The following is a 22,029-nucleotide window of genomic DNA, read 5'->3' as shown; positions in this document are numbered from 1 at the left end:
CTTAGCCTTACAGACAGACCTCCCTCAGAGGGGACTCATCTCTCACCCCCAGCTCCTCCCCAGGCTTTCCCTCCTGGATGAGTTTCACCTCGCCAGTGAGAGAACACCAGAAGGTCTTCACCCTTTCTTAGCTGCCCCAGCCCAGGCCCCTATTGAGGGAGGGGGGATGTTGGCTTACCTCTCCTGGGCAGCCAGGAGGAGTGGGCAACCGCCTGCCCTCCGTAAGCAGCTCCAGCAGGTGGCAGAGGATGGGCATGGAGCGGTCACATGCCATCATTCGGAAGAACTCCTGGTGGGGTGAGGGAAGGAGACACTCAGGGGGAGAGACAAAAGATGAACTGGGGCAAAGAGCAAAGTTCACCAAGGGGGGGCAAGGGAGAGAGAGGAAGGTCTCACACGGTGTGAGAACCTGTCATTTCATGTAGGGATCTCAGCAAAGGGTCAGAGGAGGCCCAGGCAGGCCCTTAGGCAGGATGAAAGAACGGGTGAACAGAAGGACAGGAGGCTCTCAGGTCAGGTCTAAAGGACAGACAGAGCCCTGCTCTGCTCCCCCATGCAGAGATCGGTCCCCATGGACAAGCTTCTAGCTGGACACAAGCCAAGATCCGCCATCTAGTGTCCCTGTGGGCACTGAGGTGCATGGCCAGGCAAACCCCCCTCTTTACCTTACAACGGAAGCCACTATAGGATTGGGGGATGAGGAGCCAGGGAGAAGGCCCCCCCCCCCGGGTGGAGGCAGAGGCCTCCCACAGGCTTTTCTCTAGAAGCCAAGGGAGAACCAGTTGAGCGGGGCTGGCCAAGAAGCTGGCCTTCCCACCCCTGGCCTTCTACCACAGAGTGACACTGTGTTGCATTCATCCTGTAAAATCTACCTCCAAGGTCACTTCTTTCAAGAAGACTGCTCTAATCCCCAGACACACCTCATTCCTAGCCCTCATTCCTACCCCTCCTATGTGCTAATATTCACATTTGGAGCAGGGTGATTGCTGGCCTAGTCACATCTCCAAGGAGGCAGGGACAGGATCTCATTTACATTGATTTGTATCAAGATATTTGTATATTGATTGTATATTTAGATTTATTTGTATCAATATATTTACATCAATCTAATAAAAGATTGATTTAGTTAGATATAGATTTTGAGCTGAAAGCAATCTTGGAGACCCCTGTAGTGCAGGAGTATTTAGCCGGGAGCCCGTGGACTTGGTTTTAAAACCTTTCGATAACCATTTCTTTTTAAGGGGGGGAGGGGTCTGGGGCTACCTGTCTCACTGTTTCTGCAAGCCCAGGGGCCACTCACAGATAATCATGACTCACCAGCCTGAGCCTCCCTTCCAGTAACTTGGAATACAAGCATACATGTACCACCCCATTCAGCTTCCTAATTGTTTCAAAATGACTGGTTTTCCTTGTAATCTTATGCATTTTATTTTATGTTTTTAAAAACATTCTGAGAAGGAGTCTTTTAGGTTTCACTACACTGTCAGTGGGGCACATGGCACAAAAAAAATTTTTTAAGAACACCTGACTTTGTATAACACTTTCATTTTACATTTGGGGAAACTGAGATACTGAAAGTGAATCAATCAAGATCACATAGATTGGGAGCAGACAGGTGGCACAGTGGATAGAGCACCAACTCTCTGGGGTTAGGAAGACCTGAGTTCAAATCTGGCCTCAGACACATGATACTTACTGGCTGTGTGACCCTGGGCAAGTCACTTAACCCAGAATGGCAGAGAGGACTTTCTAGAGAACCCAAGATCTCTAACTCTGAAAGTAGAGGCTCTTTCCTTACAACACACTGCCTGCATTTATTTGTCTACCTCTCCCCCTTAGTGCCTACCATAGGGCATTGCACTACATAAATACTTGTTGAATAAATGAATGTTATCTAGATAAGCCTTGGTTTCATTCATGAGTATCAGGGTGAGAGGGATGCATCAGAAATGGATTGACCCCATACCAAATTCAAGAGATAACCTTAACGAATAGCTAGGGTGCCCCATTAATAGCATGTAATGGCCAATTTTTCTTTTTAGGGCATTTTTCTCCTCATTGGCTTTTTGGACCTCTTTTGCCATTTGGGTTAGGCTGTTTTTTAAGGTGTTATTTTCTTCACTATTTTTTGGGTCTCCTTTAGCAAGCTGTTGACTTGTTTTTCATGATTTTCTTGCATCACTCTCATTTCTCTTCCCAGTTTTTCCTCTACTTCCCTTACTTGCTTCTCAAAGTCCCTTTTGAGCTCTTCCAAGGCCTGGGACTGATTCATATTTTTCTTGGAGGCTTTGGATGTAGGAGCTTTAACTTTGTTGTCTTCTTCTGGTTGTATATTTTGATCTTCTTTTTCACCAAAGTAAGATGATATAGTCTGACTCTTTTTGCGCTGCTTGCTCATGATCCCAGCCAATTACTTGAGTTTTAAACTCTTTGTTAAGGTAAGAGTCTGCTTCCAATGTGGAGAGTGTACTGTCCCAAGCTTCAGGGGTTTGTGTAGCTGTTTTCAGAGATACTTGTAGGGTCCAATAGCATGTAATGTCAAGAGGAGGACAGGAAAGCCCTCAACACATTGGGTGGCTATCCCTCCCCATCCTGAAAATGAAGGGAGGACACACGGACAAGAGATGAACAGGTCAAGGTTCATCTTGGCAAGGGACTTCAAGTGAATGAGATCACAGATAAAGTGGAATTTTGGAGTATGGAAAGAACTGTGTGGAGGCAAGAGTCTGGAACTGAGGGTCAGAAGATCTAGGCTTAAGTTTTGGGTCTGCTCCTGACTGACTGTGTGACCAGAAAGCAGTTGAGGAAAGGGGCATTCTAAGGGGGAAGGGGCTATTCACACATACATCAAACACAAGTCCCCTATCCTTTCATATATAAATGGTACTCCAGACCCATGTGTGTGTATATGTACACATATATAGGTATAAATGTACATGTATACACATATACACATATATATACGTGTGTGTATATGTGTGTGTGTGTGTGTGTGTGTGTGTGTGTGTGTGTGTTGAGCAGAGGGTTCTTAAAACCAGGGTCAGGGAGAGATTTTTTTTGGGGGGGGAAGGGAGAGGGGTCCATGAACTTAGATGGGGAAAAAATGACATCTTTATTTTCACTAACCTCTAATGGAACATTAGAACTTGCTTTAATTATTTAACAACATGATTCTGAGAAGAGGTCTATATACTTCACAAGACTGATTGTCAAAGTCACAAAAAGAGGTTAAGGATGCATAAAGTGGAGTGAAGGTAGCCTGGGAATGGGGTGGGGTGGAGGGTGATACAACAGCTTCATTTTATAGATAAAGAAACTGAGTCCCATACAGGTTATGTAAATTGCCCAAAGTCATGTAGCTGAGACTACATTCAAATCCTGTGCCCTTTATACTATGCCACAGTCTCTCATTTTATAGATAGGGAAACTGAGTCATAGGGAGGAGTGGACTGTGTCGAACCATGGAAAGCCTAGAGTTTGGAAGATATATGTATATACATACACATATACATATATACACACATATATACATACATACACATAGATGTATATGTGTATGCATATGTATGTGTATCTACATATATACACATATACATGTATATATGTACATATATATATATACATATACACACACACACACACACGCATTTTTATCAGACCTTTGATTTCAATCAGACATGTGATTTCTTTGGCGTAGAGAACTCGTGGTGAGTTCCACCAACAGACAGATCAGCAACTGTTCTGACTCAGAGCATTAGAGAGTTTCTCGGATCACTTGCCCAGGGTCACACAGCTAGTATGTGTCAGAGGAGGGATTTAATGCCAGGTCTTTCTGCAAAATGAAGGGGCTGGGCTAGTTGTCACTAAGGTTCTTTCCAGATCTATAGCCTATCTGATTCTCAAACATCCCACACAAAGTAAGCAGTCCCAGGTATTAATATTTTTCTTACACATGAGGAAACTGAGTCACAAAGTGGCTAAGTGACCTATACAAGGTCACATAGCTCGTAAGTGGAAGGGCAGGGATTCAGAGCCAGGTCATAGCATCATAGATTTAGTCCTGGAAAGGATGTTATGATCATTTCATTCAAGAGCCTCATTTTATACTTAAGGGAGTTGATGACTTGTCAAAAGGCCCTTTGGGGTCAAAAGTCCCAGAAGTGACCTTCTCACACCAGAGCCAGCACTCTTTCCTCTCTCCAGCATCTGAGGTAAGAAGGAAGATTCGGAAACAATCTCAAAAGGATAGACTAGCAGCCAGTTCCAAAAGGGCACAGAGATAGAAGAAAGGAGAGAAATGGAAAGGTGAAGGAGTGAGATGTGGTCCAGAGGCAGGGTGAACAAAGGTCAGGGTGTACGTCGGGAGCCCCATGTCCAGAGAGTCTCTCAGCTTGGCAGGCCATGAGGCAGGGAAGGAGGAAAGGTACTCACCTCTGAAGGGCTGTGGGCTTTGTCACTATATGTATAAAGCTCATAGAGGACCACGCCAAAACTCCAGACATCAGACTCCCTGGAGAAGATGTTGTCTGACAAGGACTCTGGGGCATACCTGGTCAGGCAGAAAGGAGAGGAAGAGAGAGAGGAAGGAGAACAGCATTGTAAGAGGGGTCAGGACACTGGGGCTTTGGCTCAGGGTGGAAAATTTTATAGTGCTATCCCAGGATAAATTCCTCTCCTGTTCATCCCAGAACATATTTCCTCCTCCTTTAGCAATTTAGGAACCTTATTATAACTCCAAATGCCCTCCCTTATGACAGATGAGTCAACTCCCAAACTCAGAGACCACCTTGCTAGCTAGGGCTCTGCAAAGGGAGAAGAGAAGAGAGAAGGGGATGGGGTCTGATGGCAAAAGGAAGAGGGATAGGAAACAAAAGGAAAAGAAATGAAGAGAATTAGGCATAGTTCTCTCACCTTGCAGGGATGTTCATCTTGTAAGCCTTAAAGCTCTGTATGACTTATTATAATTACTCTAATGCTAAGTTATTAATTATAACCTCAGTTGGGTTATTCTTCTATTCTACCCTAGTCCACTCCTTACGATCAAATGCTCCTAATTTTTTCCTCTTACTCTCACCCCACCTCCACCCCCAGAGCAGGGTGGCCTAAGATTGGCTTGGAAGACTCTGGGTCATAGGATTTGAACATTGTCAGCTGCCATCTTTTCTTCATACATTCTCCACACCCAGCTTGTGTGCCTCCTTCCACATGAGGCCTTTCCTTATTCTCCACACCCCACACTCCATGTGCCAGGGCCTTCCTCCTTCGTCTAGCTTACAACTCCTTGTTTATCCAAATCTTTGTCATAGAATGGAAGTTCCTTGAGGTCACAGACTGGGAGATCTCAAATATACTGTACATGCTTAGTTTCGAATACCCTTCTCTCTGTAGATGGCTCCCAAGTCTCTCCTCCTCATCCTCTTCCTTCTTCTTCAATTGGGGTTAAGTGACTTGCCCAGGGTCACACAGCTAGTAAGTGTCTGAGGGCAAATTTGAACTCAGGTTTCCCAGACTCTAAGGCCAGTGCTCTGTCCACTGCACCACCTAGCTGCCCCGGGCACCCAAATCTCTTATCTCTTCAGCTCTGTACCTCCCACTGCCTCTAGGATATCTCCACTGGACGTCCTACCACCACCTCCAAACCAGACTCTTGTCTTTCCCTCTAACCCCATCCTCCTAATGGCTTTGTAATTTCTGTCTATGGCTCCATCTAGGTCCCAGGTCTCCCTTTTCCACAGCCTCGTGTTATCTTTGACTCTTGCCTCTCTCCTAAGTCTAACAAAGGATCAATAACCCCATCCTAGCAGAAGCAGCTCTTACACATATCCTCTCACTTCCAAGACCATCCCCAGAGGACAGGTCCTCATTACTATCTCCCTGAACTAATGCTCTAGCCTCCTTCCAGAGCTTTCCACTCTGAATCTCCCTCCCCACCTTCTCACACTACTGCCAGGATCAACTTCCAGATACCCAGACCTGTCCATCTTTGGGTCAGAAATCTTCCAAAACTCCCTATTACCTCAGGGGTAGTTAAAAATCTTCCACCTGATCCTTCAGGGTCTGCTACAACCCCCCTTGGGAAGTGTATAGTGGTTCTGTGGCTGGAGGTAGGGTTAGAAAGAGCTAGGTTCAAATCCTGACTCTTCCACACACTGTTTCAACTTGGGCAAACCTGGGCAAATCACCTGGGCCCGAGCTTTGTTATCTGTAAAATGAGAGGATCAGGTGACCTGGAAGGCACCTTTTAATGCTCAATCTATAATCCTTTCCCACACTTATCTCATGTTACTCCCTTCTACTTGCTTTACGCTTCAGCCAAATTGTACAGTTCCTCTGCCTCTGTACCTCTGACTAGGCTTTCCTTGTTCCCTGAAGGCTAACACCCCTAGGCAGCCCAACGGACAGAGGGCTGGACTTGGAATCAGGGAAATCTGAGTTCAAATCCAGCCTCAGTCATTACTAGGTGTGTGAGCCTGGCTAAGCCACTTAACTGCCTTTGGCCTCAGTTTCCCCATCTGTTAACTGGGGATAATAAGAACACCAACCTCCCAGAGGTGTTGTGAGGATCAAATGAGATAATATTTGTAGAGCACTTTGTGAACCTTGAAGTACCATCTAAATCCTAGCCAATATAACTGCTATAATTATTGCTCCCCCAGACTTCCACCCAGGGGAGCGATTCTGATGCTTCCTCTTCCAGGCAGCCTTTCCAAATGACTGTCCAGGCTCAGAGCCCAGTTGTTGAACAGAAGAGGAAATTTATCATGGGATAGCACTATAAAATTTTCCACCCTGAGCCAGAGCCCCAGTGTTTCAACCCTTCTTACAAGAGCCCACAGTCTAGCTTATCGCCTGGCACCAAGTAAACCTTTAAGAACTACTTCTTGAGTTGAATGCTGTGCATTGGTGTTGGGTGCCCTAGGAGGCTGGGCCCAGTTCAGAGCTTAGGGTCTTATGACACATAGCAGGTGCTTAAGAGAGGTTTGTGTATTAGTACTCCTTCCTTCTGGGGAAAGGGCAATGGAGCAGAGAGAAAGAGAGGAAGAGAAATGTATGGGTGAGCGATACAGACAATTGCAGGGTGAATACACACACACACACACACACACACACACACACACACACACACACATACACACACACCCCTTACTGAAGGCATCTCCCGAGACCATCCCAGGCTCTCCAGGGACTAGAACAGGGTGAAGGATGGAGAGGGGAGGCAACTCTCTTAATACTTGCCAGGGCACATGAGACACGGGGAAGGGGAAGGGGTGAAACTGGGGGCTCCGGGCACTCACCAGAAGATGGGGCTCTGGCCAGGCTCCCTGACTACGTAGTATTCTTTGTCCTGGGGAAGAAGTTTGGCCAGGCCAAAGTCTCCAATCTTCACGTGGCTCTCACTCTCCACCAAGATGTTCCTGTTGGCTAAGTCTCTGTGAACATATCGCTGAGAGCCCAGGTATTCCATTCCCTGGAAGGAGGGCTGAAGGTCAGGGAGGACCCCAGTACTGATTGTGATGACCCCCAGCCTTGGCTCTGACCCCAGATCTTTAAAGCCGGTCTGTGATCCCCTTCCAGATCATGATCTCTCTATCCTGACTCAGACCCTGATCGTTTCCCAGACCTGGTCAGTCAAGGCCTGTGAGTATGTACTGGAGAGGGAACACCATGGCCCCAGTGTTCCTCCCTAGCTCTGCCTGCTGGCCCAGTTGGCTCAGTGGAAAATGGGAACCACTCCAATACCCAGAGATCTCTCTGCTCCTGCCTCCACAGACCCTCCTCCCAGCCCCTCTGCCCCTAGGAACCTTGCAGATCTGGGAAGCGTAGAGGAGGAGGAAACAGGGGTCTAGGTGGGCCCGGTGACGCTGCAGGTAGTCCCGGAGGCAGCCGTTGGGGAGGTATTCCATAACGAGGCGCAGACTCTGTCGGCCTGGGTAGGAACAACAGCTGCTGTCAGTCTTGCGTTCCCCACCTCTCCCCCTCACAAGGTTCTCCCTTGGGAGAACCCCAAGCCGGAGAATTTGAGAACCCAGAATCAAAAGCTGGAAGGGGCCTTGGAGGTCCCTAGGCAGCATGGGGTGGGGTGGGAGAAAGAAAGCTCTGGCCTGGCCTCAGCATCCCTGGGTTTGAATCTAGATGCCCACACTTCCTGGCTGTGTGACTGAGCTAATTACCGCTCCTCTCTAACGCTAAGGCCCAAAGAGCCCCCTCTGCTCCTTCCTCACGGGGCTGCTGGGAGGCAAAGATTTTTGTGGCGTTTTAAAGCCCATAGACAAGATGGCTGTCCTCCTCGGCACCTAGCTTCAGCCTGGCCTGCTTGAACCTCTGCCTCTTAGTGTCTGGAGCGTCCACTAAAGCTCAGACCAAGTGCCATCTCCCACTGAAAGCCTGTCCTGATCCCTGGTAGCTCCTCATGTATATCGGTCATGTGTTGTACAGCTCCCTCCCCTGCCCTGCAGCCTATCTTTCCAGGCTGATAACACATTATTCCCCCTCACACCTACTCTACCCTCTGGGCAAATTGGGCGATTTGCTGTTTTCTGGTACTTAACCTTCCATTTACTGCCTCTAAGCCTTTGTCCAGGCTGTACCCCCTGCCTGGAATGCTCACCTTCTTCACTTCTGCCTCCCGGAATCCCAAGCTCCCTTCAAATCTCAGCATAAGTTAATACTGCCTCCTATCCAGATTCCTCAGTTGTTGTTAATGCTCCTTCCCCATAAAAATTACTTTGGATTTATTTTTATCTATATTTCCTTATTTGTGTATATTTTGCCTCTCTACCTCCCACCCCTCCCCCCAGTGGAATATAAGCAGGACCTTGAGAGCAGGGCTTGTTTCATTATTATCTTTGTGGTTCTAGCACTTAGCACAGTGCCTTGGCACACAGGAGGGATTTAATAAAAAGAATGTTAAGCTGAATTGACTTAGTCATCTACTCTGCCCTGCTGTCTGGTAGATGAACCTTCTCTAGGACATCCTGACAAGTGGCCAGCCAGCCTTTCCCTGAGCAGTTCTAGCAGCAGGGAGCTCAAGCATTGATGACTGAAATATATTGAAAAGACCAGTAGAGTAGGAGTCAGGAGCCCTGGGTATGAATCCCACCTCTACCAAGAGATGACCTGGGGAGAAGAAATCATTTCCCTTCTGTGGGTCTCTGGTTGTGTGTTGTTTTATTTTTTTGGTTTGTTTTTAGGCAATTGGGGTTAAGTGACTTGCCTAGGGTCACACAGCTAGTAAGTGTCAAGTGTTTGGTCTGCGGCTGGATTTGAACTCAGGTCCTCCTGACTTCAGGGCCAGTGCTCTATCTACTGCACCACTAGCTCTACTGCACCACTAGCCGCCCCTCAGTTGTTCATTTTTAAAATGAAGAAAGTTGGACGAGCCACGATTGCTTTCTAAGTCCTCATCTGATGATGACCTCCCCCTCTCCCATCACTGCCGTCTCCTCGTGGGCCGCCCTCTCCCAGGCTGCACTCACCTGGGCCATAGCAGACGCCTCGATATTTGACTATGAAGTCACTGTGTAATGCTTTCAGAATCTGCACCTCTCGCTGGAAGTCCTGAAGCTGCTGGGGCCCACTGTTCTGTAGCTGCTTGACTGCCACCAGCGCTCCCGTGTTATCTCCCAGCGGGTCATAGCGACACAATTCCACACTGCCAAAGTTGCCCTGTGGTTCAGATCAACCAACGTTTATTAAATGCCAATATTGCGCAGACATGTGTTAAGGAGATAAAAGAAAAAAACACAAAACATACACTGTTCTCAAGGATCTCCTAGTTTAGATGGGAAACATGTATACATATTAATATGTTAAAAAGACAATGAATGAATGAATGAAAGAAAAAGGATTTAATTGCTTCCTATGTGTTAAATGCTGGGGATACAAAGAGAAAGAAGACAATCCCTGCTCTCAAAGTGCTTACAGTCTGCTTGAGGATTCATAAGATCATAGATCCAGAAGCAGGAGAGAGGCCATTTGGTTGTACCCCATCATTTTTTACAGTTAAGGAAACTGAGGCCTAGGGAAATGAGGACACTTCCAAGGTCAGATTTGAACCCGACTCCTCAGACTCCAGAACCATTTGCCCTTTCTACTATATCAAGCTATTAACTTCTGCCCAATCAGAATCTTGAACCCTGACCCCTCTGTCTAAAAGTCTGACGCACCACTAACTGAAACTATGCAGGGAGATAACAAATAGAGATTTCAGCTAGGGCACTTAGCAAGGTCCAGGAGGCTTTAAGCACCATTGGGAAGTCTGCCCAAGGAAGCAGCAGCTGGAAGGATGAAGAAGAGCCTAACCGGGGAGATGGAGCATAGGCTAAGTCAGATATCACTAAGGCTAAGCCTGGGTCCTTCACCTCCCCATCCCTTTTCCATATGCCCTTCACCTTGCCCAGCAGGGAGATATATTTAAGGTGTCTCTCCTCAAAGAGGGTGGGGTCCTGGCCAGCCATCAGGTGAGCGCTGCTCCAGAGTCCATCCCGAGCCGCCACAGCACTAGGTGAGAGATCTGAGAGGAGCTCATAATCTATCGGGATAATAGTAGTATTAACTCGTATTTATATAGTGCCTTGAGGTTTGCAAAACACTTTACGAGGTGCTCTTATCTCATTTTGTTCAGAACCTCAGAGCTGGAAGAGATCTCAGCATCGCCTACCCCAACCCCCACCTGAAATGGGAATAGTTCCCTCTTCAGGGGTGGGGAACCTGGGGCTTCAAGGCCACATGTGCCCCTCTAGGTCCTCAGGTGTGGACTGATTTGACTGATTCACTCAAAAGGCCACACTTGAGGACCTAGAGGGGCCCATGTGGCCTTGAGGCTGCAGGTTCCCCACCCCTGCATCAGTCTCAACAAGTGATCATTCAGTCCCTGCTTGGTGCTCTTCTGCCCATAGGGACCTCACACCTCCTGTGAGCCAGAGTGCATTGTTGGAGAGCTCTGATAGGAAGTTCTTTCTTAAACTGAGTCCAAATCTGCCTCCCTTTGACATCCTTGCCCTGGCCCTACTTCACTGCATCACAGCATTTTGAGCCGAAAGGGTCCTTAGAGACAAAGTCAGGCCCAGAAGGTCAAGGGACTTGCTCAGGGTTACCCAGGACAGCTAACAGAGTTGAGCTCGAAACTCAGGTCTCTTGACTCCCAACCCCTGGCAGCCAATCTTGCAAACTTCAAGGCTACAGGATCTGCTGCAGGTCCCGCTAATCTGAATGGTAATCCCTCAGTACCTGAGGAAGTGGTCTTCTTGCACTGCTACAAAGTCTCAGCTGTGACTGGGGCAGACCTGGCGTACAGCATGCGCTTAATAAATGCTTGTTTCCTTTCATTAGCCTCCACATTTAGTGAGGCCAATTCTTACATGGCGGAGGTACAGGCCATAAATCCCCGGGCCCATATTTGAAGCCTTATTGGGTTGGTAGAATCTTCTAGGACTCGGATTTCCCTGGCTTTGGCCCTCAGTAACTCAGTGTCACCATGATGCATGGGAGCCAGACTTGATTGGAGCCTGGGGTCCAAGATAAGGAATAGCCCCTGTCTTTGGAACACTTTAAGACTCACAAAGCACTCCTGCCGCTCCCACCTCCCAGGGACATAGTACAAATATTTGTGTTATTGATTTCACTTCACAGGACCGGTCCAAGGGGGAGGGGCTGCTTCCTTAATGGGTTGCCTAGCACAGTGCCTGACACATGACAGGTGATTCAATTGTGCCTGCCAACTGATTGATTATGTCCAGCTGGGTCTGAGTTTCCCACACGGCTTTGACCAGATGCTTCATGTGTGTTCCCTCTCATCCTGAGGCCCAGCCTGCATCCTCCGGCTCCCTATGGGTACCTGAGGTGATGAGGCTATTGAGATCCCGGATGATGGCTCGGAAGGAGGGCCGCAGGTGAGGAGTGTACTCCATGCACTGGCCGATCAGGGTGGCTAGCTCTGTCCATTTCAGGGCTGGCAGCTGCTGCTTCTCCTTGTAGAACTGGAGTTTCTGAAGGAGGAAGGGAGGGATGAGACAGAACCTCCAATTCAGGGCCCCTACCTGGGCTGCCTAACTCACCCATTGATAACCCTAATGAAAGGCATTTTAGAGAGCATAGGATACCAGAGGCAGGGGTGGGGACATCCTTAGATTAGAGACAGAATATCAGAGAAGGGAGAGTACTTAGAACAGGGAACTAAGAGGATAATTATAGTACAGAATATCACGGTTGGGAGGGCTCTTAGAACCTAGAATGTCAGAGCTGGGAGGGCCCTTAGAACACAGGATGTCAGAGCTGGAAGGGCCTTTGGACATAGAATGTCAGAGCTGGGAGGGCCCTTAGAACACAGGTTGTCAGGGCCCTTAGAACACAGGATGTCAGAGCTGGGAGGGACTTAGAACACAGCATGTCAGGGCTGGGAGGGCCCTTAGGACACAGAATGTCAGAGCTGGGACAGATGTCAGAACATAAAACAAAGGTTAGAACCCTTAGAATAAAATTAGGGAAGAGAAAGAGGAAGGGAAAAAGCATTTATTAAGTACCCGCCACATGCCAAGCACTGTGCTAAGGGCTTTTTAAATATTATTTAATTCGATCCTCACAACAACACTGTGAGGGAGGTGTTATCATTATCTCCATTTTCCAGTTGAGGAAACTGAGGCAGGCAAATGTACAGTGACTTGCCCAAGCTCACACGGCTGGTAAGTGTCTGAGTCAGGTCTTCCTGATGTTAAGCTCATTACTCTGACCACTCTGCTACCTGGCTTTCTCTAGTCAGGAGCTCAGTATTTGTTTTTTGTCTGATTAAGTACGTGCATGTTGTCTTCCTTGATGGAATGTAAGCTCCCCGAAGGCAAGGATGATTTCATTTCTGTCTCTGTCTTCCCACTGCTTAGCACAGCGTCTGGCATATAGTGGAACTTTGTAAACTTTCCCTAATGGATTGGCTAAGTCCCAGAACTGGGAGGGACCTTAAAAGCACAGAATAATGGATATTAGAACACAAGTTGTCAGGACTCAGGGGGATTTCAGAAGTTCTTCAAACCCACCTCTCTCGTTCTAGATAAGGGGAAACTGAGGCAGCCTAGGGAGGGGAAGACACTTGCCCAACACCAGAGAGCTGATTGATAACAGAGCAGGGTTCAGAACTGAAGCCTTCCACCTCCCAGTGGCTCTACCCTTACCTTGGTGGGCTCCAGGGCACTTAGGGGAATGGTGCCCCCACTGAATATCTCCCAGAGTGTTGCCCCAAAGCTCCACTTGTCAGATTCCAGGCTCAGCAGCTTGGCATCCCACAGACACTCGGGAGCCAGCCAGGGGATCCGGTCAGTGAGCACTGAGGGGGAAGGATCACAGCAACATCATGGAGTGGGGGCACAGTGGTGCCTCAAGCCCCATAACCCTCCTGCTCGGGGCCAGCTATTCTCCACCCTCACCCCCCATCCCTGGCTGACAGTCCTCTCTCCCTGACTGGCACATCAGGAGAATAAGGGCTGTGGCCAAGCAGGTGCCAGGGGGGACAGTCTTCTCCACACTCACTCTCTTTGGTCAGCACAGTGGGACTGACCCCAGGGTCGCTGAGCTTGATGAAAGGGGGGCTCCCCCCAGTTCCTTCCCTCGCTAGGAGGACCTTCTTGGAGGAGATATTGCCATGGATGATGCCTTTGTCTTCCTAGGTGGGAGGCAAAGATCAGGACAATTAAGTTGGAGGAGGGACACCCCCATCAGGGAACTGCCCATGGCTGGAAACCAAAGCTGGGCAGAGGATGGGGGAGGCAGGGAGTGAAGGGGAAGCTTGGCAGGGGCAGGAAGGACTGCACCCACCACATCCATACAGGTCACGGTCGGGGGGGGGCCGGCAGCTCAAAGTCTCCAGGATTGGGGAAAGCTCAGCCCAGACCACCCTCCCATCTCTTAAGCTCACCAGGTAGTTGAGAGCGTAAGAAAGTTGCTTGGCCACTTGGAGCTTCCAACTGGCAGGTACCAGGGGCCCGCACTTCCGTAAGTGGGTATCGAGTGCCCCCCATCTCACAAACTCCTGTACCATGATACCTGGAGAAGGGTTATGAAAGCAAACATGGCAGACAAAGGGAGAAAGAATGGGAAAGGAGACATGAGGGTTGGGGAAAGAAGGATGGGAGAGGCTCTGACCAGGGCTAGGGGAATGGGAGAAGGCCCAGAGCCCTGGGCTGAGGAAATGGGGGAAGGGGGCAGGGCCCCTGAGCTGGGAACTCACTATCTCCTGCCATGCAGACACCATGCAGCAGCACCAGGTGCTGGTGGGACACTTGACTCATGATGCTGGCAGCCTCTAGGAAGGACTGAGAAAGAGAATGGTGTGAGGACATGGATGCCCAGCCTCCTAGGGCATTCCTCTCCCTCCCCACTCCATTCTGATCCAAGGGTCTGGGCCCAGCAAGCAGATGTTGCCATGTGGGAGGAAGGGGCATGGGTGTGGGCAGAAACAGAGCCATGGGTCATTCCATCATCGGTCCAGAATGTGAGCTGATGGGATCATCTGGTCCCCCCTATCTCTGAACAGGAGCAGTCTCTCTCTGTCTCTGTCTCTGCCTCTGTCTCTGTCTGTCTCTGTCTCTCTCTCTCTGTCTTTCTCCCCTTCTCTCTCTCTCTCTCTCTCTCTCTCTCTCTCTCTCTCTCTCTCTCTCTCTCTCTCTCTCTCTCTCTCTCTTTTTCCTTTCTCTCTGTCTCTGTCTCTGTCTCTCTCTCTCTCTCTCTCACACACACACACACACACACACACACACACACACACCCCTCCCAATAACCAATCATTCTGACAGCTGGGCAGTTCTCCCTCAGGCCTGGCCTAAATACCCTTCTCAGGATCCTCTTGACAGAACAGCTGTTTTCTGTCTGCCATGTGACTACTATAGCTCCCAAGTCATAGAGCAAAAGGGTCTGATGCTAAAAGGGTTGGGGGGATGAGGTGGAGGCAGGGGGAGGGATGTCTGTTCTCAGAACCAGAAGCTAAGTGGATTATATACTAAAAGGCTACATCAGGCCATGACCTAAGATGAGAGACCTTCCTATGAGAAGCCGGAGAGAGACTGAAATAGAGAGTAACAGTCTGGCTCTCCCTCTGGGTCCCCTGTGGGCCTAGACAGGTAGTTGGGTGTCCAATTGTATTGGACACAGTGTTATGGGAACTTTTAGGAGGGAAGGTGGTGGTGATGAGAAAGTCATCATGCGAAATGAGGACTCTAGATATCCACTTGTGAACTCCTAGAATACAGAACATCAAAGTTGGAAGGGACTTTTGAACATAAAATATCAGGGGCCTTTACAATACAGGATGTCAGAGCTGGGAGGGCCCTTAGAACACAGAATGTCAGAGCTGGGAGGGCTCTTAGGGCACAGAATGTCAGAGTTGAGAGGACCTTTAGAACACAGAATGTCACAGCTGAGAGGGCCCTTAGAACCCAGAATGTCAGAGTTGGGAGGGCTCTTAGAACACAGAATGTCAGAGCTGGGAGGGCCATTAGAATGCAGAATGTCAGAGGTGGGAGAGCCCTTAGAACACATAATGTCAGAACTGGGAGGGTTCTTAGGGCACAGAATGTCACAGTTGGGAGGACCTTTAGAACACAGAATGTCAGAGCTGGGAGGGCCCTTAGAATACAGAACATCTTTCTTTTTCCTTAAAACACAGGATATCAGAGCTGGCTAGGGCCTTACAGACTCTTTATAAAGTTCAGCTCCATCATTTCATAGAAGAGGAAACCAACGCCTAGAGAACAGAGCATGATATTTCCAAGATTATATAGGAAGTCAGAGCAGAGTTGGAGCTAGAAGCCAAATGTCATAATCCTCAGTCTAGTTCTTTCTCCCACCCCCTCTCCCCTGGCTTCCTCCTGGGATCCAAAGTAAGACAGACAAAAAGGGCCGATGATCAAGGGATGACCCTCAGGAGAACCGAAGAGCCCAGATCTCCTCATCTCGAAGCTGGAAGGGACAGTGCAGTCCGTTTAGTGAAGTCCAGCCTGACCAGGATAAGGAATTTCCTCTCCAGCCTTGGGTTATCTGGGTCGTCTGGCTCATCTCATTTCTCCCTCCCCCCCCCGTGGAAATCGCCAGACCCGAATGTGGGTTTGACAGGTTTGGGACGGCTCTCTGTGACATCCCAAATGCGCGTCCCAGAGAGAGCAGGCCTCTCACTCGCCAACATCAAGCTGGCTCGGCAGCCCCTGCCAGGGTGTCCCCAGCCCCCACTCCTTGCCTTGGCTTTCCCTGACCCCGGCTGGCTGTCTTTCCCTACTGATGGCACCTGTGCATTCACACCATCTTTGCTCAGAGCATAAGAAGCTCAGCTCTCCCCTCTCCAGGAAGAGGCTCCTATCTCAAATGTAACTCCAAGAGTTCAGGTTCTTCTCGGCTTTCTCTGGGCTGAATTCTATCCTCTATCCTCCTGACGGGCCAAGCCGCCCTTCTGCCTCTCCAGAGCTTCATCTTTTCTTTGTTTCTATCTTGAAGCTCTTCCTTCATTCCCCTCCTCCAGGAAGATTTCATCCTCCCCAGTAACCTAGAGAGTGGAGGAATGTTCTTTCCTAGGATGGGGACCACCCTGCTGCATAAGAACAGAGGGCAGGCCCTTGACCGTGGCATTTGTACAAACATTATGCACTTTTTGAAGGTTGGAGGGCTACTGACCTTGCTTCTTGGAAGAGTGTGGTCTGGCAGGAGGCCCAGAGGAGATGCCCCGACTGGGCCTTGGCCACCCAAGGGGCGAAAAATACTGGGGTGCTGGGATCCATGCCTGGCTGGCTGCCACTGGCTGCCTTGTGGATGTGGGAGTGGGGGTGGGTAGGGAGCAGAGGCTCTGGGGGAGGACGGAGCGGGACCAGGGCTGAGGACACTCACCTCAATGCAGTTCTGGTGTGTGCTGTCCATCACCTTGAGCAGGATCTCTACCTTGTGGGTCTCCCCGTCCACCTTATCCAGGCGGCTACCACGGTAGATCTTGGTGAAGGAGCCGTGGCCCAGGTTCTCATGCTGGGAGTGGGGAGGAAAACAAGGAGCAGGGCTTACCTTTAGTGGGGTGGCGGTGGGGAACAGGACTCACCTCATGGATCTGTGCTAGACCTGGGAAGTCATTCCTATTCCCATTTTCCAGATGAGGAAACTGAGGCTCAGATTGGGAAGAGACTTGTTCAAGGTCACTCATCAAGTCAGAGGCAGAATCAGGACTAGAACCCAGAGTCCAAGGCTCCTTCCCCTAGTCTATCCTATCCTCTCCCCCACTTTTTCCTCTGCCTTGCTCCATTCCTGCCCCTTCTCCCTGCCCCCCATCCCCATGCTTACCCACTCCAAGCTGTCAGCAGGGATTTTGTGGAACATCATTTGGTTGAGCTGGCACTGGGGCTGAGGCCAGGCCTGGGCTGGGGTTAAGGTGCAATCCCTTCTCACTATGATCAGGTTGGACTTCTCTGTGGGTTGGGATTAAAAAGAAGTAAATCTCCATCAGGTCTCCTACTTCATCCCCATATTCCAACCTCAGATAGTGGAGAAGCAAGAGAGGGGCAGGTGACAAGAGGTTCACTCACCTTTGGGCCTGGGGGGACAGCAGCTACTGAGGCTCAGTGCAGTCCCATCTACAAGGAGCCCGCAGCCCCTGGAGGACTCCAGCAGCTGTCGCAGGCTGCTGTGGGCCCGGCTCAGCCCAGACAAGAAGAGGTTCCCTGAAACGTCCCGGTGGATTAAGCAGCCCTTGTAGTCTGGGCCCAGGGACGTCTGGAAGGGCAGGCAGGAGAAAGGGACTCTCAGTAGGCCTGGCCAGCCAAGAGAGCCCTAGAAGGCCGATGTGATCTGTTTGATCCCAAAGTCCTCCTTTATGAGAGGTGTCTGTGGGCTTCGCAGTTGCTGTTCAGTTGTTTCAGTCACGTCTGACTCTTTGGGATCCCCTGTGGGGTTTTCTTGGCAAAGATACTGGAGTGGTTTGTCATTTCCTTCTCCAGCTCATTTTTACAGATAAGGAAACTGAGGTAAACAGGGCTAAGTGACTTGGCCAGGGTCACACAGCTAGTAAGTGTTTGAAGCCAGACTTGACCTCAGAAAGATGAGTCTTCCTGACTCCAGGCCCAGCCCTCTGTCTACCGCACCACCCAGCTACCCATGCCTGTGGTCTTAGGGAGCCCAATAAAGCCGGCTGTCTATACTCCATATGGTGGAGCAAACAGCTGAGCAGGTGGATGAAGCTATAGGTATAACAAGTCCCCCAGGACCCTAAGTTATAGTTGCTCTGCTAGGCAGAGGGAAAGAGTGGGCAAAGACCATTGGGCCTAACCTGGATACAGACAGTGAGGAGGAAGCTGTTGAAGTCCTGGGGGCTTTGCCGAAGGACGTAGGATCCCGGAACTGACCCCCCCAACTTCAGCTTGTTCACGGCAAACTCGGACCTACGCGGACAGAGGCAGAAAAACAGCCAGAAAGGGAGAGAAAAACAGAGTTGGAAAGATTCAGAGAGAGAAAGAGGCTAAAGGTCATTGTTATTTCCCTGTCCAGCCCTGGGGCTCTTTGACCTGAGGCTTGTCTAGCCTCAGGCCCAGGCCCAACCTTCTATCTCCCCATCTCCAAGCCTATTGCTTCTACATTCCTCCCACAGTAGGACCCTAGGATTTAAAACTGGAAGCAATCTTAAAGGTCATGCAGTCCAAACCCCTCATTTTACAGGTAAAGAAACTGAGGCACAGAAAAGGAGAGATGACTTGTCCAAAGTCACAAAGATATATGAGGTGGGGATTCTGACCCATATCCCTTAACATGAGTTTTTTCCACTACACCCCATTGTCTCCTCACCCCCCCAGGATCAAAAGTAATACAACTAGTACCCTTGCCTGCTCTTTGGGAACCCAGCTCTTCAAAGCCCCAGTGCTATCTTTGGCCCCTTAATTGCCTCTGTTGATCTTCCCAAGGTCATTGCTCCTCATTTCCATGTCCAAAAGAGATCGGGCCCATGGCTGCCTGTAGGCTAGAGGGGAGGAGCCTTGGCCCCAGTGTTTTGTTTTTTGTTTTTTTTTTTGACAGGCTTATATAATCTCAGAAGTGTTCACAGCCCAAGAAAGGGTTGAGATCTGGGGAAGGGGTGGGGTGGTTGTTTCTTACATGATGGGACCATGGCATTGGTTGTCAATGTTCTCCAAGAGCTGGGGTGGGGCCACCTCTTTGCAGAAGTAGTGGTGGGCATCAGTTGTGAGTCGGTAGTAGCCATCAACCAGAGAGATAAAGGACAGCGCCTCCCTTAGAGCTGGAAATTCAACTTCCTGTAAATATAGAACGTCAGAGAGAGAAAAGACATAGAACCTAGAATGTCAGAGCTGGGAGAGCCCTTAGAACACAGGATGTCAGAGCTGGGAGGGCCCTTAGAACATGGAATGTCAGATCTGGGAGGGTCCTTAGAGCTGGGAGGGCCCTTAGAACACAGAGTATCAGAATTGGGAGGAACCTTAGGACACAGAATGTTAGGGCTGAGGGGATCCTTAGAATCCAGGGCATCAGAGTTAGACAGGATCTCAGCAAGTAGAACATCTGAACTGGGAAATCCTTTAGGATATAAACTCCATCCTGTCTTCTCTGGCGGATAATCCCTCCTATCATCTCCATTCTCTCACTGATCTTTTTTTTTTTTTTAATTTTTGCCTGGGCAATGGGGTTAAGTGACTTGCCCAGGGTCACACAGCTGGTTAGTGTTATGGACTGAGGTCGGATTTGAACTCAGGCCCTCCTGAATTCAGGGCCAGTGCTCTATCCACTGCCCACCTAGCTGCTTCTCTCTCATTGATCTTCAATCTCTCCTTGCCTAATGGCTGCTTCCCTACTGCCTACACACATCCCCTGTGTATCCTCCATCCTTGAAAAACTGCCCCATGATTCCCCCACCCCCACTACCCTAAATCTCTCCTTCCTTTTAGTGGCTAACTTGCTGGAGAAGGTGATCTGTATGACAGACACCTCTACTTCCTTTTCTCTCACTCTTAACTCTCTGCAGTTGGGCTTCTGTCCACATCATTCAACTGAAACTCTTCTCTCTAAAATGACCAGTGATCTCTTAGCTGCCAAATCCAGCGGCTTTTTCTCATTCCTCATTCTCCTTGACCTCTCTGCAGCCTTTGACACCTCTTCTCCTTGATACTCTCTTCTTTCTAGGTTTTCAGGACACCCCTCTCTCCTGGTTTTCCTCTTCCATATGTGATTGCTCCTTTTCTGTCTCCTTCCCTGGCTCTTCATTCATGAGGGTCTCCCAAAGGCTCTGTCCTGTCCCTCCTCTCTCCCCTCCCCTTCTCTTCTCTTCTCTCCTTATACTGTTTTGCTTAGTGATCTCATCAGCTGCCATGGTTTCAAATATGCCTCAAGCCCCTCCCCACTCCAGTCCATCCTCCCTCCATTCAGCCACCAGAGCGATTTTTCTATATCCCAGTTCTGACCACCTCCTTATTGAATAAACTCCAGTGGCTCCCTATGACCTCTAGGATCAAACAGAAAGTCTCCTGGCCCCTTGCTAGCTTTCCAATCTTCTTACGCCTGACCCCTCTCCATGTACCCTAGATCAGTGACATTGGCCTCCTGGCTGTTCTGTGAACGAGACTTTCCATCTCCCACCTCTGAGTATTTTCACTGGCTGTTTCCCAAGCCTGGGATGTTCTCCCTCTCTATCTCTTCCCCCTGGCTTCCCTGGCCTCCTTCAAGTCTCAGCTGAAGTCCTACCTTCTGCAAGAAATCTTTCCCAGTCCTTCTTAGTCTTCGTGTCTTCTCTCTGAGACTCCCCCCAACTCACCCTTACATATCTTGTTTGTGTATAGTTGTCTGCATGCTGTCTCCTCAATTAAACTGTGAGCTCCCTGAGAGCAGGGGTTGTCTTTTGCCTTTCTTTGTACTCTCTGACTCTACATGCAAATTCCTAGAAATTGTCTTGCTATGCAAAATTGATCAATAAAAGCCATAGGACTTAGGGGAAATATGGGATTGGGACATAACATTCAAAAACTTCATTAGTGAAGCATGAAGAAGATGTTCAGTCATTTTCAGCCGTGTCTCAGTCTTCACAACCGGCAGAGAAACTGGAGTGGTTTGCCATTTCCTCCTACAGCTCATTTTACAGATGGGAAACTGAGGCAAACAGGGTGAAGTGATTTGCCCAGGGTCACACAGCTAGGAAGTGTCTGAGGCTAGATTTGAACTCTGGAAGATGAGTCTTCCTGACTCCAGCCCCAGCCCTCTATTGGCTGCTCCATCTAGCATAAAGGAGACAGGAGTCTAATAAAAACGGTAGCACAGTATTGAATATGTTAAATAGTTAAGAAATGCATGCATACTACAGAAATGTTGGTGATACCAGTGGCCTTGGGATGATATCGTCTGCACCCCCAGTTCCATGGGGCCCCAGAGTGGCCTTGGTGGATAGCAACTCCAGAAAGCAGGGGCAGAGACAGCAGAAGGTGAGGAGGAGGAAGTATGGACTAAGTGGGTTTGGACCAGCTATCTTCCGCCCACAGCTTCTACTGCACCAGAATAAATAGATCTTGAAATAGATCTTAAGTCTGCTTGTGAAAACTGGAAGTGAGAGAGGAAAGGGTTATATAGCTTGTAAATTACCGTAAAATGTTGTCATCCCACTGATATGTGTTTGAGTGTGTGTGTGTGTGTGTGTGTGTGTTTTATGCTCTGTTCAGCTGGGTACAGCTTTCCATTTCTTGTTAAGAAAATTAAGCAAAGTAAACTCAAAATTTCTAATATATCAATTATTTTGGAACAAATTCATGTTTTCAAAGCAAGCGTTATAACAGAACTGACTGTATACCCTTGTTCCTGAAATATAGCAGGTGCTTAATAAGTGCCAGCTGATTGTCTGAGAACGTAAGAGCCGGGAGGGCTCTTAGAACAGAGAATGCCAGAGCTCGGAAGGGCGTGAAGGACCATCTAGTCCGTCTTCTGTCCTGACATCTTACAGACGAGGAAAGTGAGGCACAGAAAGAGTTATGTAATAAGGCCGCTCCCTCCCCTTCGCATCTCAGCCCACACTTTACAGCCGGTCGCCTC

General features: G+C 49.1%; 1 protein-coding gene across 4 annotated transcripts in view; it reads right to left on the bottom strand.

Moving 5' to 3' along the window:
- Positions 1-22,029, bottom strand: part of JAK3 (Janus kinase 3) — a 40,709-nt gene that overhangs the window by 2,549 nt on the left and 16,131 nt on the right. For all 4 annotated transcript variants that reach the window (XR_013486447.1, XM_021008805.2, XM_078154163.1 and 1 more), the window contains exons 8-23: positions 19,099-19,256; positions 18,281-18,392; positions 17,541-17,727; positions 17,299-17,423; positions 16,858-16,989; positions 14,216-14,300; positions 13,904-14,031; positions 13,519-13,651; positions 13,164-13,315; positions 11,837-11,987; positions 10,392-10,531; positions 9,477-9,666; positions 7,803-7,927; positions 7,296-7,468; positions 4,432-4,549; positions 179-289 (exon numbers count right to left, since the gene is read on the bottom strand). Coding sequence is in view for 3 of the 4 variants with exons in the window: in XM_021008805.2 (XP_020864464.1) it covers positions 179-289; positions 4,432-4,549; positions 7,296-7,468; positions 7,803-7,927; positions 9,477-9,666; positions 10,392-10,531; positions 11,837-11,987; positions 13,164-13,315; positions 13,519-13,651; positions 13,904-14,031; positions 14,216-14,300; positions 16,858-16,989; positions 17,299-17,423; positions 17,541-17,727; positions 18,281-18,392; positions 19,099-19,256 (2,220 nt within the window). In the remaining variant the exon portion in view is untranslated. The remainder of the gene's footprint in view (positions 1-178; positions 290-4,431; positions 4,550-7,295; positions 7,469-7,802; positions 7,928-9,476; positions 9,667-10,391; positions 10,532-11,836; positions 11,988-13,163; positions 13,316-13,518; positions 13,652-13,903; positions 14,032-14,215; positions 14,301-16,857; positions 16,990-17,298; positions 17,424-17,540; positions 17,728-18,280; positions 18,393-19,098; positions 19,257-22,029) is intronic.

The sequence above is a fragment of the Phascolarctos cinereus genome, unplaced genomic scaffold, assembly GCF_003287225.1.
Source record: "Phascolarctos cinereus isolate Bilbo 61053 unplaced genomic scaffold, phaCin_HiC Scaffold_4;HRSCAF=312, whole genome shotgun sequence".
Classification (NCBI taxonomy): Eukaryota; Metazoa; Chordata; class Mammalia; order Diprotodontia; family Phascolarctidae; genus Phascolarctos; species Phascolarctos cinereus.
This window is presented reverse-complemented; position numbering and strand designations above follow the sequence as displayed.